The sequence below is a fragment of the Cannabis sativa genome, chromosome 8 (genome assembly GCF_029168945.1).
Source record: "Cannabis sativa cultivar Pink pepper isolate KNU-18-1 chromosome 8, ASM2916894v1, whole genome shotgun sequence".
Taxonomy (NCBI): domain Eukaryota; kingdom Viridiplantae; phylum Streptophyta; class Magnoliopsida; order Rosales; family Cannabaceae; genus Cannabis; species Cannabis sativa.
The window spans coordinates 47,580,938-47,601,585 of NC_083608.1; the positions used below are offsets into that span (position 1 = coordinate 47,580,938).

Sequence of the window (20,648 nt, forward strand, 5' to 3'; positions counted from 1 at the left end):
GACTATTAGAATTGCTAACAATAACCTCCAATACTCATTATTTGACCATCATTATCCAAAGTAGTATCCACATTAAATTTTAGCGTACTAACGGGTGGAGGCAGCCATAGTTGATTGTAGGAATATAAATTCTGAAGAGGCGTAGGAGACGAACTGTTATGTCCTTTTAATGTCCTATTATATAAATTTTCCATTATAAAGTAAATTATAATATTGTTGAAGTAATGTTTCTTAAAAGAAAAGGTATTTTCATTGATTTTGAAGAATACAAAATGTTGGTCTACTCTAAATTATTCAGCTTCTGCCTTCTACAATATGACTGCAATTATTCTACGGTGGATGAATTTACTTTTAGGTAGACTGAAATTTAACACAGATCCTACCTATGATGCTATAAAATAAAAGAATAAATTTGAAATTATTTTGCATGACTCCAATAGAAATGTAATTTTGAACTAGAAGTTGTGAAGGTTTTAGATTTGAAGTTCAAATATATTATATTGAAACTGATTCACTTTTATTAGCTAATATATTACAATCTTTTTAAGTTGTGATTTCTGAATTTTACAGCATTTTAAGTTGTAATATAGCTACCTTTTTTTTTTAATGTTCCAACGCTAAAGTATTATTAGTGTTTTCATTCTTATTTTGCAAACAACATGATTTTGTATATCTTATTGATTCTGATTTTGACATATATCATCATGTAATATGTTATTGCCTATTAATGAAAATTTCCATTTTTCTCAAAAGTGCGTTTGGAAAGCCACAATATAATTAGATTTATGTGTAATTGGAGCTAATTATACAATTTGACATATTTGTCTGACCATGTAATTACACTGTAATTGTATAATTAGAAGTAATTAAGGGGTTTCAATTACACTCTTTAATTCTGATAGCCCCATGAGAATTGAATGTAATTACACTGTGTAATTATTAAAACTTTCCATATTAAACATTAGCTACTAAAAAATATTATTTTCCCATATAATTACTAACTATTTTGCCAAACAAGATATTAGAAAATCATATGTAATTAACACCTCATATCTAAACACACCTTGCATTTTAAAATATTGTGTAATTACTAAACTGTGTAATTATCGCTCTAGTAATTACACAGTTATTTCCAAACACACCCTAAATTAAATTGTGAAGAAAATGACATAAATTACATATGCCAATACTCTTATTATTAACATGGTTCATTGATTAATATAACACTCTTCTTTCTCTAAAAAAAAAGTTGCTAGAAACCTTTAAAAAAAATTACTTTCTTATGTTTCTCCATATTTACTTGTTACCAATCAAACTCATTTCTATCTTTTTCTCCAAATAAAAAAAAAAAAGTTTAAGGTAAAAGTTAAATGGTCTTTTTCTTCTTCCCTCTCTAAACCAACGCCAACCGCTATTATTCTAACCGCCGCCGGCCATTTCCATTTCCATGACGGTGGCGCCACCAACCTCATGATTTTCAATTACACTTTGTTGTTTTTCTGATTTAAGCCAAAACCCTACAAAATTCCTCTAACAAAGATATCTGGAACCGAGAAGAAGAAGCGCTTCTGGGTTTCTCCGCTGTTGACGCCTCAATTTTTCTCCTTCTGTAAGATTAAACTTTTTTTATTGTTTTTTTTTTCTCTAGTTACAAATTTATTTGAGAAACCCTATGTTTGAATTTTGAACTCCATTAGTCTTTTGTATATGTATGTATGTATGTATGAATCTTCTTTTTGTGAAGTTTGGTTTACTTAAGATTGTAATTTGTAGTATGAGTTATAACTAAAGTAATTGGATACAGATTACAGAGTTGTATTTTTTTTTTTTTTGGTTCTGTTTTCAGTGAATTATTCTTTGGTTGAGTAGAGTCATCCTCAGAATTTGAGTACAGAAATGTCGAAATCACAGATTTCAAATACAATTTCTCAAAACTTGCAGCATGAAGGAGGCAAGAATGTTCAGATTGTGAGATCCCAAAATGTGCTAACCACAAATTTGACTAAAGGGGTTAATAATATTCATCATACCTTGGATGAATTCAAACATGGGTTTCCATCTCAGGGCTTATCAACTGTGTCTTATAAATGGTGGGGAGGAACTAGCTTTCCTGATGGACATGAAGCCATCTCTAACTCCAAAGATGGAGCTGGATCTCAAGAACTCGCCAAAGTTCAATCCACTGGTGCAGTATCAACAAGGGAAGAGAAAGGTGGAAATGAAGAGGAGAAGGACAATGGTTGTGAAGGGACAGGTTTACTAATGGATGTGAGAAAAAAGGTTGTGGAAGAAGGCAGAGAAGCACTCAAGCTCGGTGTCATTAGGCGCTACGGTGCACACAAGTTGGGAAAGAAAGAAAAAGCTTTGCTTCTTCGAATATTTAAATCATCCACTTTGCAAGAATTGATGAATGGAACCTCTTGAATTTCAATGGTACATTGCTCTTAGTTACTTCTGCATGGAGCTCTAGATTGTAGTTCATTGATTTGTTGAATTCTATATAATGTGCCATGTTTAGTACTGACATTATTATGTGTATTTTTGTACAGAATTTACAGTAATCCTGGATGATGCTGCTGTTGAATCTTGTTTGGTGGCTTTATCAGTATCTGATTAGAAATGGAGCTGTAGTGTAGGTAATTAAGTATATTATTATTAACTGAGTTTTAACTTTCATATGCTGAAATTTCAATTATTTGTGATGATAGATGTCTTGTAGGTTAGTAAAGAGTTCTTGATTTGGCTTTGTTATTTACCACCATGAAATCAGATTCCCTTCTTAGAGTTTTAGAAAGAGTGTAACTAGATGGCTCTGTTTCATTTCCATTTAAGCAAAAAGAAAGTGTTTAGTGGCCTCTTTTGGCTTGTCCTGAGTTAATAATAATATAACAATTAACAAGAGCCATTTTTGAGTAGGCTTTCAACTTTCATATATTTATTTCATGGAGAGCTCAGTTAAGTTAAGCTTAGACTCTATGAATGAAAGGTGAAAAAAAGAAGATGGATTTTAAGAAATTAAATTTACAAGCTAAGCTTTTGCTGGTGTGGAAGAAAAATGGATTAATGCCAGTGAACAATATCGAAGAATCCTCACAGCTTTTGCTGTTAAAATTTAGTTAGTTTATATTGTCCTCTAATAAATAAATGGTATATTGGTGTTGTGTGGTGTAGAACAAGTGTAACCAAAAACAGAAAAGGAAACAAAAAGGGTATCTCAAAGAATCCTATTGATATCTCTTTCCTTATCTTTTACATCTTTAACTCATAAGCTCAAGAGATGATATTGTCATCTCCTGAGGACACGTGGATAAATTGTATTGGCTACAGCTAAACCTCTAGAGTTTGGGAAATCAACAAAGACAATCTTTGTTATTAAAAAAATGAAAAGATAATCAAACAATTCATTAATACGAATGAGAGTAGAGATAAAGATATTCAAAGGATAAAATAAATAAACTATATATACACTATAACTAAAGACACTGATAGTATTACAAACTCATATCATTCCAAGGAGAACAAAGTCTCTTCTCCATTGAAAATTCTCTTTCATAATGGCTTCTTCAACAATGGCTCTCTCCTCTCCATCTTTTGCAGGCCAAGCTGTGAGGCTTGCTCCTTCCCCATCTAAACTCATGGGCGAGAGCCGAACCACCATGAGAAAGGCCGCAGCTAAACCCAAGAAAGTTTCATCTTCAAGCCCATGGTACGGCCCAGACCGCGCCAAGTACTTGGGCCCATTCTCAGGTGAAGCTCCATCTTACCTCACCGGAGAATTCCCTGGCGATTATGGTTGGGATACAGCTGGGCTTTCAGCTGATCCCGAAACCTTCGCCAAGAACCGTGAGCTGGAGGTCATCCACTCACGGTGGGCCATGCTCGGGGCCTTGGGCTGTGTCTTCCCCGAACTCTTGGCCCGCAATGGGGTCAAGTTCGGTGAGGCAGTATGGTTCAAGGCCGGGTCTCAAATATTCAGCGACGGTGGGCTGGACTATTTGGGAAACCCTAACTTGGTCCATGCTCAAAGCATTTTAGCAATTTGGGCCACACAAGTGATCTTAATGGGAGCAGTTGAAGGGTACAGAATTGGAGGTGGGCCACTTGGTGAGGTGACAGACCCATTGTACCCAGGTGGGAGCTTTGACCCATTGGGCCTTGCTGAGGACCCAGAGGCTTTTGCTGAGCTGAAAGTGAAGGAACTCAAGAATGGGAGATTGGCTATGTTCTCAATGTTTGGTTTCTTTGTTCAAGCCATTGTAACTGGAAAAGGTCCTATAGAGAACTTGGCTGATCACTTGGCTGACCCTGTTAACAACAATGCTTGGGCATTTGCCACAAACTTTACCCCTGGAAAATGAAAACTGACACTTAATTTCTTCTCTTTTCTTTCCTACATTTGGTAACTGATGTTGTACTAAACTATAACATATTTTGTGACATTGATGGAAATGAGAACATGCTTTATTTTTAGCCAATAATAATATATTATATATTGTAACGTATTTATCAAAAACACTTGAAAGAGACCCACTAATCATCAGGATCTGGCCACAGTGATAAATGTCAATTTTAGCTAATTAATGTTGACATTTTGCAAAAGAACAGCTTTATTAGATGATATGATAATAATGGAATTACGCGTAATTGGTTGTAATAAAATTGACTTATATATAATCTTAGATAAAGGCCACACACACACACATACATATACATATATCATAAGCAATGATGATTGATTTATGTAGCTTTCATATTACTACACATGACTAGTAGTTGAATAATTAATCATTAGGGTTAATCATGTATGAACAATACAATAATACAACTCATCAATATATATTAGTACTATATATTGAGTACAAGGTTATATTATATATGGAAAGAGATCTTGCTAAGTTAGAGAGTTTACTATACCAAAATGTTTCACTGCAATTTCTGAGTATAATCAACTCAACACAACACAACATATACATATATACAGATAACACCCTGTCAGTATAATTGTCTCCACAAGCTTTGATTCAGATCCATGGAGAAGAGCCATGATCAAGGTTCATAATAATTATATTTCTGATAGACATTTACAGAAAAAAAATGACAAAACACCCCCATACACGTGGTCATGATGACTAACTCAGGACCACACCCAGAAGTATAGTGGAATAAGATCAGGCAAAACAGAAAGTACAAAATTAACCAAATTCAATATTAGATCAACCTAACTGTCACCAAACCTAAATTCATCATATAATATAACCTATTTTCCCATACTTAACTAAACCATTTTATTTATTATTATTATAAAATAGGATTTTTATTACTCAAATTATGACATTGTAAAGTTTTGTGCTCAGATAGACAAATTCTCCGAATTATAGTAATTATTGCAAATATGTTCTATAGGTTTGTATTTCGTTCATTTTTCAAAATAATCTATTGATTATGAGAATTTATACTTATAACATCACTATCTATACAAGTATTTTTTGCATAAAAAGGGGAGAAAAACTAAATGACAAAATTCCTAATTATATATTTTAGGGAGAAAATAGAAAATTAGTGCCCTTGAAATTTACTATACACCAAAAAGGGTTTCTAAAAAGCATAGAAAGGGATTCATTTCAACTGACCGTTCGAGAATGCATAGATTTCAAAGCAATTCATCTCTGTATATTTCGTTATGTTCAGCTGATTTTACATTTATAAACAAATAAACAAGTCAGTATATATTATATGTAAATATAAAGATTGTGACTTTATGAGTGACACTGCAATAATCTTATATAAACTATAGTGTGAACACAAATAGTGTGACATAATATGTATGTAGGGCTTTATAATATATAAGAATTAAGGTCTATATATATATATATGGATCCCAACTCCCCAGATCATGGTGTCATCATCTTCTTCTCTTAAAGCCATAAATAATGAATTGAATTGGTACGGACACAGTAAGACCTTTGAACCCTGAGACAGTCAGAGGATTGCACAGAGATCATCATTCATCACATGCAAAGTGTATAGTATATATATATTATTACACTTATCCATCTATATATCGTTTTGTATATATGTAGAACAATTTGCACTTGTTTATATCTCTTACATCAAGATAACACATAATATATATATATATATGTGTGTGTGTTTTTGTGTATAGGTTCTTCCGGACTATATTGAAGGTTGTCCTATTGAGACATGCAACCCCTGAAAATTTGTGTAAATGTACAGAATATTTATATATATATATATATATATAGTTTTATAGAGGGAAGAGGAATAATAATAAAATTATTGTTTGTTGAAATAACCATATTTGTTCTCTTTAGTACTTTTTATTACATCTTAATTAGTAATAATATATTATTACTAAATTAGAGAGGATCAGTTCCAATTTTGGGATTTTGTCAAATGGACCAAATACATTGTATCTACAAAAATAAATTTGATATGCATATATTTATGCCCTGAATGGAATGAAAGATACTCTTCTTGTTTTCTGAGCTTGGACTAATTGTCACCACACATATGTACGTATATTCTTTTACGTAATCTCCTTACTAATTTATTTTGATATGTATATTTATATTGATTGTTAACGAGTAACGATGGAATTCGTAGTTCTTGCCTCCCCCTCCATAGGACACCAAAAATTTGAAGAAAGAAAAAGGGTTTGGTAATCCTTGTATTGTATGTCTTCTATATTGTATTAAATTAGTAAATTACTAGTTGGGCTCATATTGTAATTGTCTTCTATATATATTGTATTACAAGCAGATACTTTAATTAGCTGGTAGCACTCAATCGGACTCAGTCATGTGGATTTCTTATTAGTAAGGTTTTATCATATTCACTTTCTCTGGTAACAGCTATTACCAAGAGATAGGTGTATTTCAACGAGCCGATGTGTTATTTGAAAATATTATAGTTTTATTGTCTAAACTTTAAGTGTAATTTTGTCTCATGTGGTTAGTGATAAGAATTCGACAGTCTATGGTTTGACAAAGCAATGTCCTTCAATTAGACGATGAGCTATCCTTATTCGAGGATGTTCTAGGACCGATTGCAAATACCTGCATATGTATGCATTTTGATTAGGGTTGTATTCTATAGTTATGATTTTACCATATGTCTTTCTCATTCTGTCTAAAATCTATTTTACAGTATAGACGCTTATGACCTCCCCTTCTATGCCATGCTGTAATGATTCCTCTGGAATTACGAGCTTTACCACAACGATGTTGTCCATAGATCAAATTATTTCGTGGAGTGGATTTCACTCCATCTGTATAGATATCATTCTCTACATCCAGAAAGATGTATGCTTTGGAAGAAGCTTGTACGGTTTAGGAAAGGGTTTTGATTGATTAAAAAGAAGAATCTACTTCAACCGATATGCCCTTAGGCACAACCATACATAACATAGAAATCACACTTGGAAAGGGTGGACAATTAGCTAGAGCAGCAGGTGCTGTAGCGAAACTGATTGCAAAAGAGGGGAAATTGGCCGATACAATAGAAACCTCTGGTAAAATGCCCAACCCAGCAGATGAAGTACATTACATATCCGTTTTAGGGATTGGCGACTTACCCATTTAGTGACTTTGGCGCTGGACGTTCTCAAAATGGATACTATTGGGCCGGATGAATTCAATAATAGACGCTTGTTGGCATTGTTAAAAGGTTCAGGGGTATGCTGGGATTTGCGAAGAGCAGCATCGTACGATGTTTATGACCAATTGGGTTTTGACGTACCAGTAAGTACCAAAGGAGATTGCTATGATCGATACTGTATCCGTATTGAAGAGATGCGACAAAGTGTTCAGATCATTGTGGCCTCTTGCTGCCGCTACCTATCCTGGTCTAGGGCCACAGAGGGACCGTCCCCCGGAGAATGAACAGTTCGTGAAGAATTCGTAGATGTGAAGTCACTTTCCGTTTCAAAAAACGGTTCCAATAAGACATCGATGTCTAATGGATCTTCAAAGATAATGGTATTTCATAACTAATCGATTGAGTAGCAACTTGTAGACCACCTAAAAAAAAATACTTATTATTTGACCTGTATCCTAACATAAGAAGGCTTATGGGAACAATACTTGAAATGACAATCCATAAAAAACACCGATATTCAGATCTGCCCGATTCGACTTACGTTTTCTTGCTTTTCTTTGTTGAACCCTCTACGGTCTACTCTCTTTCTCGATATCCCAATTCTAGCGTTCGTTAGCAGAAGTAGAGATAGGGGAGATAAGATTTATTACAACATTTATGTGAAAATGACAAAAGCCGCTATAAAGGGAAGTAATGACTACAACGTGTCGAGGCACTTCTTCGACGGTCCTCGTTCGCCCGGCCTACTGGCTCATGAATTCTTCAGAGCAGGCCGACAAGCCGAGCGAGGCAGAATGGACGGGCACTACTTAGTTCATGAGTGATTCTAATCACTACTTCAAAAAAAAAAAATATAGTAAATTATTATATTTAAAGCATAAGTTGTATTGTTTTAATTATTAAGACACTTGAGTTTGTGGTCTCACCTTCTCAACAAGAGATTCCTGCTCAAAGAAGACGTTCAAAGAAAACTCCTCAAGTGAACCTAAACGTTGTCATGGATGATGTAAACCCTCTCTCTCCGAAGCACGCCCAACTGAGCAATGCACGAAGAGGGGATACATCTGAAGCCGACAATAGAGGGGATGATCTAGACTAGCGTCGTAAGCAAGTCGACGGGGAAGACCTTGACGCTAAAGACAAGGAGGGAGATCGATGACGACGATGAATACATAGACGAGAATTATAATGATGGGTATTACTATGAACAAGATCTAGATCTAGTTCGAGTGTCTAATGAGCTACATGTGATCCAGGAAAAGCTAGCCTGCTAGGAGAATTTTTCTAAAAAGATGGAGAGGATGATGACTCGCCTTCAAGAAAAGTTCGGAGATTTATAGGAGGATTTTGAAGAAGATGCCTCAGTGGAAGTTGTTAACAGAGAAAACCTTACCAATGCTGAAACCCCAGCTCTTACAAAGGACAAGGGGAAGGGAAAGGTAGGTGATCCTCAAAACTCGATAGCTCCTTACCTCATAGAAAAAATATGAATCCAGCCAACTAGCCCTTGTGGACACAGAAGGCCACTGATGCCTCCAGGCTTGGATGCTCTTCTGCTCCACAGGGCCAAGTTGTGCAAAAAGGGCTTTGTGTGAAAGTACTCAGGCCTAGGGGGAGGAATAACTACGCCAACGATTTTGTTAACCATGTTAGTGGGACCGGGGAACAATACTATGATGATAGTTGGTCCACCGTGGACCTCCGAAGGCATTTTAACGCTAAGTACGAAAAAGCTAAAGGAGAAAAGGCAAGGCTACAAAGAAATGACCTTAGGAACTATTTGAATGATAAGGCTCGCGGACGCAACCTTCTAGATAGTGACCCAAAGAGGTTAGAAGAGAAAATTGTTGCTTTGACCAAATTTTTTCAGAAGTAGAGTGGGGCCCTCACAGATTTAGAAGACGAAGACCCGTAACTTTGTGTCAAGAGGATTGCGAAAGCCCCACTCCTGAAGAATTTCAAGATGCCACAGATCGAATTGTACGATGATCGTACAGACTCTAAAACCCACCTGTCAAAATATAACAAGATGATGCTGGTGGCAAGAGTAAGTGATAATGCCAAGTGTTTGTACTTTTCCTTAACTCTTACCAAATCCGTTGAGGATTGGTGGAAGAGGTTAGCTCCCTGATCAATTTACAGTTGGAAAGAGTTGCAATTTACTTTTCAGAAACAGTTCATAACTGTCCGGGATTATGACATGGAAGTTGGGTCAATCAGTAATGTAAAGTAGCAAGCAGGGGAAAGCCTGAAGAACTTCATCCAACGGATAATGGAGGTAGTAGCCAAGACAATGTTGAGCGACAACATGAAACTCATAGTCCTACAATCCGAACTCACAATCGGTTCCTTGTTATGGGGAGAGATGCAAAGAAAAAGGGCTTAGAATTTGTCCGAATTTATGTCCAGAGCTCAAGGCATCGCCGATCTAGAAGACACTTACCTACAAGCATTTGGAGTCCCTCTGGGTCCATCTCCTTTCGCTTTCGTGTCTGGCTTAGGCTTCACCCCACAAGTGCCTATTCCCAAAACTCAATATTCTTTGGTTGTCTATGGATCTTCTGCATTTGTGCAGGCACTTATCTAAACCCATTTTTATGAGTATGGAGCGGCACAAACCAAACTCAATAATGTTCTTGGTCAATCGAAGCAACAAACAGAAGTTCTAGAACAAAATGGGAGCCATTCCCAAAGTAAGAGGGGCGGGAGGAACCAGAACCATAGTGAAGCTTCGAAAAAGTCAAGGAAAGAGTATGAACCAAAATTTACTGAGTACACTAATTTAGTGGACACTCAAGAAAATGTGTTCAGAACAACTTGTAATTAATATGGTCAACTACAGAAAACTCCCAAGAATACCTCTTCGGAGAAATCACAAAAGAGATTAGAAAATTAACAAACTTTATTTACATAACAACTTTATCTAACACTATCTATCCATCATCGCAAAGTATACATGATATAAATATGAATTAGTGAATTAGGACCAAAGCTCTCACATATAGTAGGTTGATATTTGTGTAGTTAATTATATATGCGTACATATATGCGTTTATTAGTTCAAGATATATATATATATATATATATATATATATATAGAATATATGCATTTGCACACTCAACTCAACTCAATAAACTCAATGATGCTCTATCTTCTTTTCTTTTCTTTTCAACAAAAAGAATAACAAACCATATGCATGAAAAAACATTCCCCCACCCACCAACATTAATTTAGTACCATATACCACAATATTTTCATTTTCACCAAAACATTTCCCATTTCTCGATCAATGCATCAAATAATAAAAAAAAAAATGAAAACTACATTATGTGTGATTATGTAAAAACAAAAGTACTCATAATAACCTTGAGGTTGTCTAATATTCATGAGTTGAGTTGAGGAGATCAACATTTTAAGTGACAGTTGTCTATGTCACACAAATAATAAAAGAGAGACAACCCTAACACACGAGCTTAGATTTTTGATTATAATTGTTTGACTACACCAATTTGGTTAATATATTAATTATATATAATGTTAATAGGATAATTCTTGTGTACTTATGGAGTAGTATCCCATGTTATAAATATTATATAAAAACCATTTTGATATATTGTACTTACAGATGGAGTTGTAGATAGATTTATGGATTGTGAATCGGTGATACAAATGAAATATCACATGAGTTGGATATTCACGTGACATGCACGCAACCAAAGGGAAATGGGAACATTCATACTTTATAATATTAATCTATTTATTTATATATTATAATTACAATATTTTATTATAACCTCTTAATTAATATTTATGGTCAAAATTAAATTCGAATTTTTTTAAATTTTTTTTATAGCAGTATTCGTTGTAGTTATAATATCATCACTGTAAATTTATAAAAAAAATTAAATAATTTATAGTACCGAAAACAGAATTTTAAATATTCTAGTATACTATGCGTGTTTAAAAAATTTTAAATTTATTTTTATTTCAACATTTTAAATTATATAAATTTATAATACTACTTTTAGAAAAAAAAAAAAAAGAAACCTTTTTGTTTTTGATGTATAATCCATTCTAGTAGTTACTTCTCTTCTACATAGTAAAAGAAAGAGAACAATCATAGTTTTTGGAGTATTTACAAAATCAAGGGCTCAGATTGTTTCATACAAGTCAAATTTTGTGATAAAAAGTGGGACCCACGAGATGATCCTAATTGGCTACTTTTTAGTGGAATCATTAATAATAATAATAATAATAATAATACCAAAATTACTTTTTAATTTAATGTAAACTCTTAAAAAGGATTTGAAAAAAGGTAGTTCCTATAGGAGTCACTTTAATAAAAGGTTATGCTTCAAATCAAAGTCTTTGTGCATTCACCCCTTATTGGGGGAGGCTTTTATATAAATTATAAATACTTATTAGCCATATTTTGTGTATATATATATATATATTAGTATCTCTTCAAGTCCCAAGCTATAATAAAAAGATTTAATTATTTTTGTGTTCAAATATGAGTTGAGTTCAGAATGTTGGGTTTATTATTATGTAAGCAAAGCAAGTTTGTATTGACAATTTTAGCCTTGAGAACCGTTGGAACTAAAAAGGGTTTGAAATTTTTGGGTCAAAACCTACATTATCTACTATTAAAATATAATATATTGGATAGGCACTAGTAGTAGTAGCTAGCTAGCTAGCTGTGGAGAAACTAATTAATATTAATTTTTTTGGTCACTTGATGGTAAGTGATATAATAAATTAAACTTCCAGAAGCAGAAGCAGTTGACAGAGAAAAAATAAAAAAGGGGAGAGAATATTTTGAAAGGGCTTGTTCTCTAAACAATTCTGGATAAATACCAACCCATTTAATGCCATAAATATATATGTATAAAAATAAAAATAAAAAATAAAAATTGGTATAACTAATTTGGGATTTCCATATTATTATACTAGGCTAATTAGAATTTTTATTCTCGAATTTTAATAAATACTAAATCATATTCTCTGAACTTTTAAAGTCATTAAAAATACCTTTTAAACTATTGAAATTGTTGAATTTAAGAATTTTTGTCTAATGTTAGTAAAAAAAATATAACATAGATGAAAGTTCATGAGGTATGATTTAGTATATGTCAAAGTTCGAGAGACATGATTTGGTAGATATCAAAATCTGGGGAGCATGATTTAATACATAAACAATCACTGAAATAGTAAAATTGAATGAAATTAAACAAAAGTCTTTAAATCTAACAATCTTAATAGTTCAGGGAAAATTTTTAACGACCAGAAAAGTTCAAGAAACATAATTTAGTACATGTTAAAGTTTGGGGATAAAAATTCTAATTAGCCATATCACTAATATTTGTTGGATGTAAATTATAATCTTATTAATTTACTAAATTAGTCAATAAACAAGACAATTTATTAAGATCATCACTCTTATTGAAAATCGTAACATGAAACCTCTGCAAAGCACTGTAGAGAACAATAAAAGTTCATAGATCACTTAATTAACACCACGAGTAAATTTTTTCCATGTTTCAAGACCCCAAAGTAACAACAAAGAGTGTGTTAAACTATTAGCAGGAGTAAAAATTGTAGAACATGAATCCGTAAGCTCCCAAACAGTGGGAGGAGCCCAAAGCTTTGACTGCATGCCTGTTGAAGAATGAGTCGACGACTCATAGGCATTAGCTTGGTTAAGGGAACTTGTTGTTGTTGTTAATAAGTTGATAAGAGTATTGTTTCGATAAATATAGAATTCATAATATATGAACTTATTAGTTTATCGCCATCTATTTGAGTGATTGGTTTCAACAATCCATTCTGGTTCTATATTTGTTCGAATAAAATGCTTAGTTAATTTTATGCGTCTAACCAATTTTTTATTTGTCTCCCACCTAAGCTGCGCATGAAAAGTCCAAAGCCAATCTCGAAGAACAATAAAGCTTCATAGGGTCATTCTCTCTAAATACAGGTAGTCCACATCTTTACAGATTAATATGTTTATTTCACTGAGTCTCTTTTTAAGACTCAGATTGTCAAAGGGGTTTCTTCATTCTCAAATAGATATTCCTATATCTATATATAAAGGCTAATTTATTAATAATATGCAAAAAAAAAAAAAATACTATAAGCAATTATATTAGTAGATTCAACAAATAAAAAGACATTTTTTAAGTTAACAAGAGATATTTGTTGGAAGATAACATTTTTCATTTTAAGATTTCCTTTGTTGGAAATTTGAATAACCCTGAATGATTATAAAAACTTTTGGTATGGTATGGGCACATAGTACTTTGTGGGTAATTTTGTTTAGTGGTGTGTAATTTAAGTACCTAGACTTCTGCTAAAATCCAATTAATATACCAAACCAAGTGCACTGAATAATGATATTGGACCAAAACCAAATCCAATTCTATTTCAATTATTCAGAGCATTGAATGGTAGAAATTTAAGTTTCCATAAAAACCATTTATTTTACCATTTTTATTAAATGTACTTACTATAAGTGTGTGTGGCAATGGCAATAGAATTAATTTAATTTCAATTTCATGTATTTATTTATTCTGTCGTCTAACGGGTAATTTAAGAAGGTATTATTCAATTCCCTGATTTTATTTAATTTATGCACACAATTATCCAAAAACCAATGTGAATGTAACATTATTATTATTATTATTAGAAATTATTCATGCTTAGAAATTGGAAGTACACTTGAAAAAAATAAAAAATAAAAATTGAAAGGCACATATATTATAGTTTGGAATAATTGGAAGGACAAGCAAATTAAAACAAATGAAAGTGGAAACTCAGAGACCATTTTATGGAGCACCACAACTCTAAATTGTCTGTCAAAACTGCCAAGTATGCAGTGACAGACTGTGATGCTTAATCTTCTCTCTCTCTCTCTCTTATATTAGGCAAAAAACATAAAAATGAGATTTTTTTTTTTAATTTTTTTTACACTATGTTTGGTTGAGGGTAGAAGAGGAGAGAGGGAGAGAGATTAATGAATTCTCTAGTTTGGCAAGGGAAGGGAGAGATTTGGTGAAAGGAGACTCTTTCCTTTAAAATATACAATTTCTAATCCCTTAAAAAATAGGAGAATTGAAAAAAAAGGGTAAATACCATTTTGGACCCTGTATTTTTTAAAATGGTAAAAATAGGATCCTGAACTGATTTTTTGTCAAAATAAAATTTAATAATAATCAAATATAAAAGTGTTATGACAAAACTGTTTACATTTTCTGTATATGTTTGTATTTTCAAGTTGGTTATATTAAAAAAAAAGTTGTCAAAAATTAAGCTCAGGGTCCTATTTGTACCATTTTGGAAAATACAGGGTCCATTTTGTCATTTAATAAAACAGAAGGTCCAATGGGTAACTTTTGTAAAACATAGGGTCTAAAATGGTATTTACCAAAAAAAAAATTAAAGAGCTATCTAAAATGATTTTTGTTAAAAAAAATTTAAAATTTAATAATTTGCATCAATCAAAAATTACTACATAATAATTTACTTAACATTTCATAGTTATGTATTTACAAAAATTTTAAAAATATAACTTATGTATTATTACCCAAAAAATTAAATTTAAATATTTATTTATAATTTAAATATATAATTATATTAAAAATAATAAAATAATAATTTTAATATTTATTTTACTTTTTATTTTTAAAATTTACTTCTAATATCAAACAATACGAAAGAAAGTCTCTACCTTTTTTACTCTCCATCCATCCTCTCTTCTCCATTCCTACCAAACATAGCTTAAGGCTTTAAAAGAGAATAATTTTTGGAAGGGGATGAGGGAATGAGGACAGTTTGGTAAGTAGGCCTCAACCCAACCTAGATTTGGAGTTCCCTCTTCTTGGGTTGACTCTCTCTCTCTCTTTCTCTCTTGAAAGACCTTTACTTTAAAATACTTTTCTTTGTCCCAAAAAAAACTTTTTGTTTGATTTTAGGAAATTAATTTTTGTTACCCAGTGATTAATTTAATGCTCCTTCCCCCATTACTGTTCACCTCAAATTTGCTTTCCCTTTACTGTTTCTCTCTCTCTGGTTTCCTCCATTGCAAACCAAGCTTCCTTTCCAGCTTGTTCAGGTCCCTCTCTCATTCACACAGACAAAATACCCACCAACCATTTAACCCACCTTTTCTTTTTGTCTCTCTAAATCCACCCTTTTATTCATATATTTAATCTCTTTCTCTCTCTCTCTCTCTCTCTCTCTCTCTCTTTCCCACATCTTCTTTCTACATTTTCTCATCAAAGATTACATTTTTGTCTGGCCTTACTTAACCTCTCTTCTCTTCTCTTTCTTTTCTTTTTTTTAATTTATATATATATATATTTATTGTTTAATATCATTCTCTTCTGAATTGGTTTTGGCCCACTTGAGGCCAGAACCCCTACTTGTAAACTACTCATCTGGGACTCTTGCCTTTTGAGGCATCTGGGTTTTGGTGGGTTTCTATTACTTCAGGTCTACATTGGCCTATCTATGCTTATTGAGTCTTTTTTGGTTCAAGAAGAAGCTCTTCCTTTAATTCTCTGGGTTCTCAAGGAAGAAGATCAAGGTGGTTAGCTTAGATCAAAATACTATTCAAAGGTGAGTGCTTTCTTCTTTGAACCACTTTTTTCTTTGTAATCTCATTTGCTAACATGACTCACATTTTGCCTCTTTTTTGGGTCTTTTACTTGAATCATAAGTGATGCTCTCTCTTAGATTTCTCTTTTTCCCTTTTCCCAATACATATTAACTTTTGATTTGTTTGCTTGTGAATGTTTCTTGGATAACAGTTTGCTTTTTTACCTGGAATGTGGAATTTATACCGTTTCTTTAATCACAGTGATGTATACACAATAAATATACACTCACATAAATATATGTTGGTTTTGCATTATTTTTCTAATATATCTATACATTGTATCTAAATTCTTCTTGAAATGTCAATGCAAGTATAATACAACTACAGTTTTTCCTTCCCTTTGGATGTATTTTTCTATTCTATGGATTTGCTGTTGTGTTTTGCAAGTTGCAAATATCTAATTTCTTCGAATTCAATTTGGAAAGATTCCTTTTACTGTGGGATTTATGTGCTAAGAAAAGGATAATGCTCTCTTTCTTTCTTCTAATTAATAATTGTTGTTTTGACAAGAAACAAAGCACAATTTATTAGCTGGGTAGCAATAAGTAATAGTTATGCATAATCTCTAACTTTGTTTATAATTATTGTTGTTTTGTTTCTCTGAGAAAAAGTATATGTCTTTTTTGTCACCAAGGTGGAAATGTGTTGAGTTCTTTGGACCTGGTACTTAGAACACCTAATTGGGCTCTGTGTTTCAATATCAAGGGTATCTATCAGCTATGGCGTCTGGGGATTCTTTGAATGCAGAATTGTCAAAGAAGACATCACTTTTCGGTTTAAAATTATGGGTTTTGATAGGCATTTGTGTTGGAGCATTTATTGTTTTGATCCTTTGTTTCCTTTCCATATGGGTTACATTTCGGCGAAAATCTAGGAGATCACTGGACAAGTTTTCACTCAGCCAAATTCCAAATATCTCCAAAGATATCAAGGTTGATAGGATTGGGGCCGAGAGTACGAATGATCGACAGGATAGTTTGTTTGTGACAGTTCATGATAAACCAAGTGATAAGAATTCAGAGAAGATGTTAGTTCACTTAGGGATGAGCAAAACAAGTGATACTGATAACATGAGTCAATGCAGCTCGGTTTATCATCATGATAGAGCATGTAGCTCGCAATCAGGGGAAGAAGGAAGCTCTGGAGGTGTCCGCAAGCAGCAGCACTCATCAACTTATGGAGGCATTGTTACAGCTTCTCCTTTAATTGGCTTGCCAGAAGTTTCACACCTCGGGTGGGGCCATTGGTTTACCCTTAGGGACCTCGAATTCGCAACAAATCGCTTCTCTGCAGACAATGTGCTCGGTGAGGGTGGATATGGGGTTGTTTACAAGGGCAAACTTATAAACGGAACTGAAGTAGCTGTGAAAAAGCTTCTTAACAATCTGTAAGCTCAATAAGATACACTTCAAAGCACCATGTTTTTAGTCTAAAAATTAAGAGTAATAACTCATACGACTTTTAATGGTTTACGCAGGGGACAGGCAGAGAAAGAATTTAGAGTTGAAGTGGAAGCGATAGGGCATGTACGACATAAGAATCTAGTGCGTCTCCTTGGCTATTGCATAGAAGGAGTTCACAGGTGTTCATTTACTTTTCAATTTCATCCCTTTTTTATTTATTATAATCTTTAGCATTCATACTAGAAGACTATATTTCTTGACCTTTGGCTTAAGGTTATAAAGTTTTTTTTTTCTGAGTATACTGACTTTTATTGCATTGCATAGGATGTTGGTTTATGAATATGTGAACAATGGAAACCTTGAACAATGGCTACATGGCGCCATGCGCAATCATGGTACCCTTACTTGGGAAGCTCGCATAAAAGTGATTCTTGGTACTGCAAAGGCGTAAGTTCTTTAATCTTTATTTTTTCTTTAGTAATTAGTGTGTGAAAATTTCAAGAGTTGAACTGACTTCAAATACCATATTTGCTTGCAGATTGGCTTATTTACATGAAGCAATAGAACCCAAAGTTATTCACAGAGACATTAAATCAAGCAACATTTTGATTGATGATGAGTTCAATGCAAAGGTTTCTGATTTTGGATTAGCAAAACTCTTGGATTCGGGAGAGAGTCACATCACAACTAGAGTAATGGGAACATTCGGGTATGCAATGCATAAGATGCTAAATGGTTTAGTTATTAGAGAATGTAACAATTATTGCAGTCTCTGATGAAAAAGATTACAAACTGGTTTGTTGTGTTAAATTTCAGTTATGTGGCACCAGAGTATGCTAATACTGGCTTGTTAAATGAGAAAAGCGACATTTACAGCTTCGGTGTCCTTCTACTTGAATCAGTTACTGGTAGGGATCCTGTGGACTATGGGCGAGCTGCTAATGAGGTATCGAAATCTTAAATCTGAATGTGTTTTGCTTGAGTGGCACTTCTATCTGATTCTCACTAAACAGATAAACATGAATGTGTTTACAGGTTAATCTTGTGGAGTGGTTAAAGGTAATGGTGGGTACAAGAAGAGCTGAGGAGGTTGTAGATCCATTCCTAGAAGTTAAACCAACGACACGTGCTTTAAAACACGCTCTTCTAGTCGCCCTTAGATGTGTTGATCCTGATTCAGAAAAGAGGCCAAAAATGAGTCATGTTGTACGAATGCTAGAAACCGATGACTACCCATTTCGTGAGGTGCCATTCCTACTCTCAAAGAATGCCACATAGTGTTTCATATTGATACACTTCATATTATACATACTGCCAAGACTTCCCTTCATTTCACAATATCTTTTACTACATGACATTATAGTCATCTTAAAGCACTAAATTTTTACAGGAACGAAGAAACAGAAAGAGCCGAACAACGAGCATGGAAATCGAATCAACAAGGGAAATATCGGGTTCATCTGAAATACCAACAAAATCAGGTGGGGATTCAGGAAGCCAAGTATCTGAAACAACTCACAGATAGGATTGACTGACCAACAACAACAACACATCATCTCTACCAGAGTAAAAACAACAAATCTTTCACTAGCTCATTAAACTACAATATATACATATATAAAGCTCATTTGGGTCATGAATCATTAGCTGTTGTTACAGTTGTTGCCTTCTCAGGCATGTGTTTTGGTTCATTCAAGAAAACAAGAGATAGATGCTCCCAAAGTTCCCCCACAAGAGTCCCCAACCCCAAAAAATTTGGGGTCTACAGAGACATAGATAGAGACAACAAAAAAAGAGGCTCTTGTTGTACAGACTTGTCTTTGGAACAGTGGCTTGTCTATTTCATTATCATATATACATAATTATATATAAATATCTTTTTCTTTCTTTTTTTTTTTAACTGATTTTTCTTTGGATTACTGTACTTGGGATTCAGAAAAAGTATTAAATTGGTTTCATTTCTTTTCCCTGTCTCAATTCATAATTATTATTTTTTGTTCAGTGCAATATCAAAGCAATTGAAACAATGATTTCCTCATGCCTTGCCTTGTTCATGATTTTTCAGTTCATTCCCAAATTTCTTTTTGGTCTACGGTCAAACCAAAATTTACTACTCATTATTATATATAACTTCCTTTTTTTTTTATCATTACAAAATTCTAGTCTTGAGTATTGACTCTGACTTTTTCTGTTTACAATATGAACTCATTTATGTGACAAAACAACACACAATACTATATAGTAGTAGGTATTTAATTATTAGACTCACAACATAAATAAATTTGGTAATGAAAAAAAAAAAACTAACGTGTGAAAAGGGGTAACACAATTTGAATGTAAAATAATAATAATGTGAAAATTCAAAAATAATGACTTTGTAAGTTTGTATTCATTATTTTTGGATTTGGAATAGTTTGGTTGGGTCAGAATGATTTCGATTCCAGCTGAGCTGACAAGGAAAGGAGGCATGGATGAATTGATGAACCGTTTGTTTATTTTGGCGTTTTCCATTATTTTATTTTTCACTTTTGCCCTACTTTTTTGACCTTTTTTTTCTTGGTCCATACTCTTATTTCTAACGGTCCTATTTTTATTTTTTTAAAAAAAATTGTATTATGCATTGCCTTTACAAGTGGTGGAATTGGATTAGCTCATAGGATTAGATTAGCAGCAATTATGGTTTTAAATCCTCATTTAATCTTTACTTAGAAGCTTCATATTTTTCTCTGATTTGCTTTTTCTTTTTAAACCTAAAAAAAAAAAAATGATTTTTCTTAAATTATGTTTGCCTTTTCTAATACATTGTTCTAAACAATTCTTCTGCGTTGGTTGATGTTAGTGTAATACACGTAGCAAAATTCTTTGTATTTTTTTTTGTAGAGAAATTAAAGATATATATATATATATATCATAACTTTATTGTTTAAATTTTCTGGAGCAGTTATATTTCATGTGATCTGTTTTGATAATT

General features: G+C 33.1%; 2 protein-coding genes across 3 annotated transcripts; both read left to right on the forward strand.

Moving 5' to 3' along the window:
* Positions 1 to 675: 675 nt before the first annotated feature.
* On the forward strand, positions 676 to 4,475 carry LOC115699200 (chlorophyll a-b binding protein of LHCII type 1). Of its 2 annotated transcripts, XM_030626488.2 has the most exons (4): positions 676 to 713; positions 1,162 to 1,609; positions 1,847 to 2,433; positions 2,550 to 4,475. In XM_030626488.2, exon 4 carries the CDS (start codon positions 3,555 to 3,557, stop codon positions 4,356 to 4,358), a length of 804 nt encoding a protein of 267 aa, XP_030482348.2. In that variant the 5' UTR covers positions 676 to 713; positions 1,162 to 1,609; positions 1,847 to 2,433; positions 2,550 to 3,554; the 3' UTR covers positions 4,359 to 4,475. The 2 variants fall into 2 exon arrangements, with proteins under 2 accessions (XP_030482348.2, XP_060958123.1); XM_061102140.1 differs by lacking the exon at positions 676 to 713 and having other exon boundaries at positions 1,359 to 1,609; positions 1,942 to 2,433.
* Positions 4,476 to 15,336: 10,861 nt separating this feature from the next.
* On the forward strand, positions 15,337 to 19,654 carry LOC115699296 (probable receptor-like protein kinase At2g42960). Its single transcript, XM_030626632.2, has 8 exons — positions 15,337 to 16,234; positions 16,909 to 17,661; positions 17,752 to 17,856; positions 18,002 to 18,124; positions 18,216 to 18,386; positions 18,494 to 18,623; positions 18,713 to 18,922; positions 19,068 to 19,654. Exons 2-8 carry the CDS (start codon positions 16,994 to 16,996, stop codon positions 19,200 to 19,202), a joined length of 1,542 nt encoding a protein of 513 aa, XP_030482492.1. The 5' UTR covers positions 15,337 to 16,234; positions 16,909 to 16,993; the 3' UTR covers positions 19,203 to 19,654.
* The last annotated feature ends 994 nt before the right edge of the window (positions 19,655 to 20,648 follow it).

Excerpts from the sequence above, each read along its gene's own strand:
- LOC115699296 (XM_030626632.2), top strand. The coding sequence starts at position 16,994 with ATGGCGTCTGGGGATTCTTTGAATGCAGAATTGTCAAAGAAGACATCA. Across the intron at positions 18,387-18,493 it reads AGAGTAATGGGAACATTCGG|TTATGTGGCACCAGAGTATG; the intron begins GTATGCAATGCA and ends GTTAAATTTCAG. Across the intron at positions 18,923-19,067 it reads ATGACTACCCATTTCGTGAG|GAACGAAGAAACAGAAAGAG; the intron begins GTGCCATTCCTA and ends AAATTTTTACAG.
- LOC115699200 (XM_030626488.2), top strand. The coding sequence starts at position 3,555 with ATGGCTTCTTCAACAATGGCTCTCTCCTCTCCATCTTTTGCAGGCCAA.